This window comes from Corylus avellana, chromosome ca2 (genome assembly GCF_901000735.1).
Source record: "Corylus avellana chromosome ca2, CavTom2PMs-1.0".
Classification (NCBI taxonomy): Eukaryota; Viridiplantae; Streptophyta; class Magnoliopsida; order Fagales; family Betulaceae; genus Corylus; species Corylus avellana.
In genome coordinates, this window is record NC_081542.1 from 25,969,039 (window position 1) to 25,978,340 (window position 9,302).

The 9,302-nt window shown below is 33.6% G+C and overlaps 1 protein-coding gene across 2 annotated transcripts in view; it reads left to right on the forward strand.

Annotated features, from left to right (window-relative positions):
* Positions 1-5,250: 5,250 nt before the first annotated feature.
* LOC132170612 (uncharacterized) overlaps positions 5,251-9,302 on the forward strand; it is a 17,454-nt gene continuing 13,402 nt past the window's right edge. The window contains exons 1-7 of one of the 2 annotated variants that reach the window (XM_059581643.1): positions 5,251-5,399; positions 5,981-6,157; positions 6,242-6,297; positions 7,789-7,854; positions 8,009-8,116; positions 8,209-8,275; positions 9,201-9,285. In XM_059581643.1, coding sequence (XP_059437626.1) covers positions 5,361-5,399; positions 5,981-6,157; positions 6,242-6,297; positions 7,789-7,854; positions 8,009-8,116; positions 8,209-8,275; positions 9,201-9,285 — 598 coding nt within the window. In that variant the 5' untranslated portion in view covers positions 5,251-5,360. The remainder of the gene's footprint in view (positions 5,400-5,980; positions 6,158-6,241; positions 6,298-7,788; positions 7,855-8,008; positions 8,117-8,208; positions 8,276-9,200; positions 9,286-9,302) is intronic. The other variant, XM_059581644.1, reaches the window with a different exon arrangement.

Genomic DNA, 9,302 nt, shown 5'->3' on the forward strand with positions numbered 1-9,302 from the left:
CATAGCAATGTTACCTTAAATAACAAAATACAATGAAAGAGTCCCACGGGCCACGAGAAACAGAACAATAAAACACTAATGAACGGAATAACCTAACAGATAATACTTCTTAACAAATCCACTACCTAAATGTTTTCGACCTTTATGGTTTTGTTTAAAATCCAAGTCTATTTTAGGCCATAGTCGGCTATTGGAAACTAATTAATGCAATTCTTTTTTTCTTTTTTTTTTGATAAAATATTTCATTCTTCATTCATTTCTGAAATCTAGAGCCAAAGCTCTAAGAAAATAGAGCATGGTGCTCTAAACTCTAAAGATACACATTACACAAGAGCACCTATTTGGTCAAATAGCAAGTAAGCCGGCCATTCTAGAATATCAAGTGGGCCTGCCAATATTGAATCCAATCTCGAGCTCCATATACTGGGCTAAAACTTGACTCAGCCCGTTGGGCATAACTAGATTCAATCTGGGCTTTGGTCCCAAATAAACAAAAAGGTGCCTGTATCCATATCTGTTCTATATTAATGCTATCTATAAAATTAGAAAATAAAAATAAAAATGCTATCTATAATGTAAATTGGAGCTTGACTTTTAATTAAATTGCAATTTCGTTGATAAAAATGGATTTTAAATTAAATTTTAGAAAAGTTTTTTTTTTTTTTTGAAAAATATGTTTTTCAAATCACAGGTATGGAATGCGTTTTAAAAATACACAATTTTAAAAATTAAATTACAATTTTATCAAACATTTAACTATATTTTGAAATCGCATATTTTGAAATCACAATTTTAAATGGACGCTAATGATTTTTTTTTTTTCTAATTAAAAGGGTAAGTGGGGGCGACCGATTATGGCTACTCTAGCTGGGCATAATCATGGTAATACCTACCCACTAGAAATTGTTCAAGAGGGGCATAAACGGAGGAAATTGCAAACGCTCTCTTACGACCAATTAAGTCATAGTCTAACACAACCCCACCATGACATTAGTAAAAGTTGTAGAACCCAATACGGCTAATACTAATCAGGCTTATGTAAGAGACAACGACATAGGTAGAATTTGATATAGGTAGGGGTCCATGGCCCAATAGGCAAAAATAAAATAAAAATTTACCTTATATATATATATATATATATTTTACCTTAATTTTTTTATTTTTTATTTTCCTTGTGTGGAGGGCCATGGCCTACACCAGCCGGCAGCCACTCTTCAGCTCTGTCACTAGCAAGTACTTTTCTATTGCGAAGAGTCGAACTCATACCCTAATACATATTCAACCTTGTAAGAAGTTTCTTAAGACCACTAAACCACCCCAGTAATGATTTAGTGTCTAGTCTCTAATGGTACCATTCTTCCTCGTCAGTATCTTCTTGTTCCTACACCTACTCCCTTCTGTCGGCTGCTTTCAGAAAATTAAGGCCCCGTTTGGTTTGCGGAATAGACCATTAGATTAGACTAGCTAACACTAGGTATAAATAGTCCTTTGTTTGGTAATACTCTATTCTTGGGAATAGTCTATTCTCATGAGACTGCTAATCTCATACACACAGGGTTAGCTAAGCCACTAAAAAATGAGTGGCTTAGTTAATCATTTCCTGTAGAATTAAATTAATTGTATAAATTGCCACAAAAAACCTCACTTGTGGGATTAAATTTCGTTCTCCAATTCTTCTATATTTCTCTCTCTCTCTCTCTCTCTCTCTCTCTCTCTCTATATATATATATATATATATATCTCCGTTTCTCTTTTCCCTGTCTCTATATTTCGTTCTCTTTTTCTATCTCTCTTTCTATTTTCTCTCTGATTCTTCTGGTACAGTTTTTATGCATGTGCAAACGATTTTTTTTTTTTTTTTTTTTTCTCTATGCCATCTCCCTTCTCTGTATCGTTTCTCTTTTTTTTTTTTTTAATTATGTTTTTTTTTTTTTATTTCTTTTGATTCTGTATACCGTTTCTCTCTGATTTTCTTCTCTCCGTTTCTCTTTTTTTTAAAAAAAATAAAAATAAAAATTAAGTTTTTGTTTTATTTTGTTTCTTCGAATATCTTTTTTCTCAATTTTTTTTTCTTTGACGGAGAAACAGAAATCTGCAAGGTTTTTATAAAATACAAATACATAATATGTTTTTTGATTTCTTTTTATTCTCTGTACATTCTCCAACTGTATTTTTCTGATTTCAAGATTGAGTTTGATTCTGTTTTCCCCAACTATATTTTTTTTATATAAATAATTTTGTAGCATAATTGCAACCAAAAAAAAAAAAAAAAAAAAGGCAACATACCTAACATAATTAAAAACAAAAAGAAAAAAAAATTATAGTAAAGTTGTTTATGTTTTTTTTTTTTTAAAAAAAAAAAAGAATGAAAGTCCTTAATAATATAAATTATATTTGTATTATAAGGGTATTTTAGGAAATTTTATCACAATATAATTCCATTCACCAACATATTGTATTGTACCAAACGAAGGAATTGGATTAGCTAGTCTATTTCAGCGTTACAACCAAACAAAAGAATAAGAATAACTAATCTATTCCACACTCTTCTATTCCCAGTAGTAGCTAATCCTTTTCCAATGAACTAGACATTCCGTGAACCAAACGAGTCCTAAGTGATTATTTTAGTTACTTATATTAATCTTAGAAGCATGTGGAAAGCATGTGGAAAGCATGGAATGTGTTTTCCTTATAAATTAAGGTTTTATTTACAGGGAGGAAACATTCATACTCAAATTTCAACCCAACGTTTGAATCATATATATTGTCTGAGCCAAATTAATATTAAACATTTCATACAACTTGTGTATTGTATGAAATGTTTACCACGCGAGTGGACTGGCTCAGCACTTTGATTATCTATTATAGTAATCTGTCTTACAGCTGTCCGTTTGTCCTCTCATGGATCGTAAGAATAATACCATATAAAATAATGTTAAACGGGCATTTTAAATAGAAAATCATTCCTTTAATTTGGCAAGCATATACAAGAACATCTTGACTGTTTCCCTTCGGATCTTTATTAATTATGATATTTTCACATGGAAGCTACCTTTGATACCTTTGGTTAGGCTGTACAATCGAGGCAAAAGTAGTCTATTACGCACCGACTACATTGTAGGGGCTCTCTCTATAAACATTAGTAATTTTTTTGTTCCCTCTAAGCATTAGTAATTCAAATATAGGTACGATGGTATGAAGGGTAGTTCAATTAACTAAGAATAAGAATCATGTCTCATGAACCAAAAATCACTAGTTCGAATCATCTCCTTTTTTTTATGTTTTTTTTTTTTTTTGGTTTATTTTGTTATATATATATATATATATATATATATATCCACCAAATTGCAGAGCAAGAATTTCACTTTGCTTCGTCAATGTCACGGCAAACCCAACATCAAATTTTAGCATTTGTCTTCGTCAATGTCACGGCAAACCCAACACCAAATTTTAGCTTTTGTCATCAGCCCCCTCCATGTTTTATTGAGAGCCCTTGCCTTCTCTATTGCTGCAAGACTTTTACCCTACTGCCCCAATGTTTTGAAAAGATAAGAGCCCCTACCCTACCTTTTTCCTTTACCATGAGATAGGGCTGAGCAAATTACCGATTAACCGACTTCCGACCGACTTTCGACCGACACCAACTGTTACCGACTAGATGGCGGACAATAAACGGCATGATTTTTTTTATTCCGAATTTTTCGGTTCGGTAGGCGGAAGATGTTTTTTAACCGAACCGACTTTACTGACAAATTTGCCACTTTTTCACATACCGACATTACCAACACTGACTTTACTGACTTCCGACCGACACCGACTTTATCGACCTCCATTCGGTTCGAAATACGAAATAAAATAAAATTTGACGGAATAAGTCGGTGAAATAACCGACTTTGCCGACATTGTCGGTTCGAAAAGTGAAAATAAAATTTTTCTACCGAAACCGACATTACCGACCGACGCTCAACCCTATTATGAGAGTCTGAGTTCCACGTGCAATTATTGTGGCTACCCCTTCACGGTAGCAGTGCTTGATGTCTTATCTAGAAGAGAAGAACACCTAACATTGCCATTTTTTAATAACATGTGAAATGCATATGTTTTTTTGAATAAAATTTTTTCCAAGTTTGTCCTTACTATAGTTTTCCTTCAAACTAGGTTGAAAGAATTTTCTTTAACCTAATTTATAATAATTACATGTGTTCTTTGAGCATGTGAAAGTCACATTTTTTTTTTAATAAAAACCGTGTGTTTCTCACTTGCAAAGAGACACAAACTACTATTATATATTAAATTCCTCCAACCCAATTTAAAGGAAAACTGTATCCATAAATGCTACATTATCAAGCTTAAGAAGTTATGCATTAATTGCTTAAAGAAAGTATTACACATTCATCTCTTATATATCTTTTAGACAAATCTATAATTGAACAAGTGAGATCTAGGTAGTTCCATATATTCAATGATGAATTTGTCAATCTTATATGTAGAAATAGCCATCTTATATATAGAGATAGACATCCATCTCTTAGAGCATTCTTAGCAGCGTTACCAAATTTTACTCCCTTCTGGTTATTTTGACAACTCACTTTTCTAGAGTATCCAAGCAGCCTCACTATTTTAATAATTCACTTTTACTATTCCATTTAAATATTCTTTTTTAAAAGATTTGTTTATTCTTTTTTTAACCATTAAAGGAAGAGAGAAAAACGAAAAGCAAAAAGAAAGATAGAGAAATGAGTTGTTTAATTAATAGGTGAGTGAATAATAATTTTTAAATTTGATGAGTACTATTTATCTCACTACTTTTTTTTGTTAAAGTATTTAGGCTGAAAAGTGGACATTTATGCCATTTTAGTTAAATTACCTCACCAAAATAATAAAACAATAATTTTGGTGAGGCTAAAAGGAGTGCCCTTATCTAACTATAGCCGCTACACTGTCGGCGTGTGCGAGTAAATTACAAAAACTCCCTTTTTTTTTTAGTAATTTTATACGCTTACTCTCTCACATTTTTTTAATAAAATTTTAAAATTACCATTAAATTAAAATTTAATAATTAATTCCCGTTGAAATTATATTATATTTTAAAGGCCAAGCGACACATACTCTGTACACCAATAATTAGCTGGTGACTGGTGTAAAATCTAAAGAACATAAAAACCATTTCTCGCCCTTTTCGTGAAAATGACAGATCCCATTCCATGATTATATGATTTTTTCTGTTATCACGCACACGGCACACGTGCCTCGTCTTCATCTTCTTCTACTTGTTTCCGCACTGCTCGCCTGAGAGAGAGAGAGAAATTTAAAAAGCTCTCTTTTTCTTCTCGTTTTTCTCTCCCAGATTTTGAAAGAAAATGGCCGACGAACCTGCAATTACTCGCTGGTCCTTTATGGTACTCTCCCTCCCTCTCTCTCTCTCTCTCTCTCTCTCTATTTATATATGTGTGTGTGTGTGTGTGTGTTTGGTTGCTGAGAAATTGTGAGGAAAAGAAAAAAAAAATGGAGATGTTGAATCTTGGATTTGACACTGTACGGGAATTGACGAAACTAGAGGATACTAGAAGCTTCACTTTACTGAGCTTAGTAATAATACCGCCATTATTGGCTTATTCGAGTTTGGTTCTGTTTCATTTTCGTTTTTTTATTTTTATTTTTTTTGAAGAAATTGCAAGAACCGTGAAGAGGAGTTTGTTTTTTTTGAAGGTTGCTTTCTTTTTGTTTCTCTCATTTAATCAGCATCCAAACAGAGAAACAATCTCTTTTGCTGTCTTTGCTGCATGGATTTTAGTAGATTTTGGAAATGTTTGAGTTGCCGTTAGGAAATGTTTGAGTAGATTTTGGTTAATTATTCTGATCACAGTTTGTAATTGAAAATCTTGCATATATCGCATCTAAATCTGGCAGGTTCTTGCATTTATAGCATCTAAATCTAGCAGGTTCTTGCATTTATCAGATCTATTATGTGTATTTATAGGATTTTAAACTGTTTTATGATGCCAAGTTTGGTAGAAAGAGAGTGCCGGAGTCGGAAAGCGGCCAAGCAGCTGATAAACCAGTGAGTAATGGGAGTTCTTCGGCCGTGACGTCGAATGGGAGCGCGCATGTGAAGAACACATCTGACATGGCCATCTATGAACAATTCCAGAACCAGGTAGTGAATTTGATTCGTTGTGTGGTGAAATTTGTGATGGTGTAGCTTACTCAGGACCTGATTGACTTAATTGTTTGTTTCCAGGGGCGGAACTCGACACACACAAATGGAGTTTTGTCTAACGGAACTGATGAGAGACCGTAAGATTCCTTGATTCGTTGCTTTTATCTAGTTTTGGTTTGTTTTATGCTTCCACTGATATCATAGAGTGAAGTACTTAATACAAACGTTTTTATTGCATAGTCGCATCACTGTGATGGTGTATAAATGTCATTAGCATTAATATGGTGTAGAAAAACGCAGTTATCACTGTTTTTGAAAAACACTACATTAAGTTTTGCGGAAAAATAAAATGATTTAGTAATCAGAGCTTAATCTATCTGAGTTTGAATTAATGGTGCTGGAAATATTCACAGCATAGTTCTTGACACTGATCATGTTATTATTCATAGTTGGACTCAGTAGATGCTGTATTAAATGGCTATCAACATTGTGGAATTATTTCTTTTTTTGTCTTTTCAGCCTTTTACGATCCATGATATTGTGTGTTCTTGAGAATGAAACTGGGAATTACAGAGTGCTTGATTTAGTACTTCTGTGTCTCTTATATTAATATGTAGTTGGTTTCATATAAGAAATATGCAAGGGGCATTTATGAGCAATGTTGAGCCAACCTTGCCTAGCCTCCCTTTTTTCTCTTGAGCATCTCATCCTGCATAGAGTCAATTATGTTACCATTATTGCGCTTCTGCAAATATTGAGTATCTATGATCTGCGTACCTGAGTATAACTTAACTTGAAATAGCTTTATTCTTGACTGGCAGTGTAACTTTTGTTTTTTGAGGAGGAAGCCACGGGGGCCTAGGATAATATTTTAGATCTTACTTTATAAGAGTTTTGACTAAGTTATGATGCCGCCTATTGGTCTGGGAGTCCTTTCCTCCTTTCACAGGGCTGGTGCCTATTGGGTGGAAACACTACCTACTTTAAAAGGCAATGTTCTGTTTTATAAATGTGTGTATGGATTATAATTGGTTGGTTAGGGTTTATCTGTATAAAATTCATCTTTGTTATTTGGAGCAGTAGGAGCAATGTTGGCCCTTCAAACCAACCCTTCACAGACATATTATGTAATATTCAGAAAATGGGTACTATATATATCCATAGAGAAAATAGATTTTTTTGGGGGGATGTTTTAGTGTTTAACATACAGATATGAATAACACATATCTTGACATTGGTTAAACCACTGGAAAGTTAGTAAAAGTGGAGTAGTGGTGCTGAAATTATTCGACATGCTAATTCGTTCTTTTATGGACAGAAATTTTCTATAAACTGGGTTGTAGGATAACTTCTCTTACACAGTTTCTAAAAGTGACATGTGTTCCTTAACATGTGAGAAGGACATGTTTTTTATTTATTTATTTATTTATTTCAAGAGATGCATGACATTTTTAGAGATTGAGTCGGAGGAATCCCTACAACCCATTTTGTAGGAATTCTTTTATTTTCAGTTAAAGCATGGCGGGTTTTGTTGCTGAGAATGAAATATTACTGAATAACAAAAAAAAAAAAAAATTATTGTATGTAGTCTTGGAGAACATGCTAACTGTGTATGTTCACCTTTTCAGGCAGAAGTCTCTGCTTCCTCCTTTTGAGTCTGCAGAAATGCGTACATTAGCAGAAAGTTTAAGTAGGTAATTGCCGACATGAAGGAATTCACGAGGGAATTCATGTTACTACAATTGCATCTGTATTGTCTGGGTGGTGAAGGATTTCGCAGTTTAAGTTAAATAATAGAATTTTATATCATACTTAATTACTTATTGTCTTGCATTATTTCCTGTGCAGAGATATCATCCGTGGGAGTCCTGATGTTAAGTGGGAAAGCATCAAGGGGTTAGAGAATGCCAAACGATTACTTAAGGAGGCAGTTGTCATGCCAATAAAATATCCCAAGTCAGTCTTGTTAATGAACACTTTGTAGACCATAATATCTTAACAAGTTAATTATATCGCTTAAGTTAAACTGATCTATCCCACTTTTCTAGGTACTTTACTGGTCTTTTAACACCATGGAAAGGCATTCTTCTTTTTGGCCCTCCAGGGACAGGAAAGGTTTGTAAATCATCTTTCATTTATTTATTCATTTATTATTTATTTTTTGCATTTTTATTAAATTTTATGTGCTTTTCACGATATTCCTTCTAATTCCTTTACCCGGCAGTGCTGTTATACAGAGTTCCTTTATTATCTTCATTATCCTCTCCTTTTTCCTGTCAGTTTTTGTATTCAGTCTTGTCTAACCTTGAGTACTCGGTTGGTCTCCAACCCCTTCTCCCCACCTTCTCCTCCTTTTGGTTCCCTTTGAAGTTGCTTTCTTCCATTTAAATTATTACTAAGCAGAGGAAGTAATCAAGTTCAGCGGATCGAGTTTTCTGTAAATACTAAGTCATCTTCTCCAGTTTTCCTTTTTGGTGGAAACTATATTCATCATTCTTCTTCCCCTCAAAGGGATACTTCTATGAGCATAAAAAAAAAAAAGAAAAAAAAAAAGCATGTACATCATTATACCTTCACTATTGGTAACCAATTTGTGACTAACTGTTCTTCAAGAATAATTCCAACTTTCCACTGTAATGTGGGACCCGGGGATTAAAAAGATTGATTATTATTCACTTGAACAAAGTCAAAGGCACAGTAGAGTATAGAGATATTCAGGACCAAGGGAGCATCATATGGCAATCCCTAGAGGTCATATATCACATGAACAGTCTGCATTTTCCATTTGCAGTCCTCCATGTAACAAAAAACCTGTCAAAAAGTGGGTCCTAATATTGTTAAACTAATTGAAATTGAATGTGAGGACCTGTAAATTGGCTGGAATTTAAAGGTGATAAGCTTGTCTATCTTTACTTTAGATTACAATCTGAGTTGCTGTATGTGAAAATGGGCAGTCGCTACCATGACTGGAGAACATTGATTTTGCTATCTTAATGATTGACATTTTAAAAGTTAAATCAACCACCATATTTTGTTGCAGACGATGCTTGCCAAGGCTGTTGCAACAGAGTGCAACACCACATTTTTCAATATTTCAGCATCTTCCGTTGTCAGCAAATGGCGTGGTATGTCAGAAAAGCAA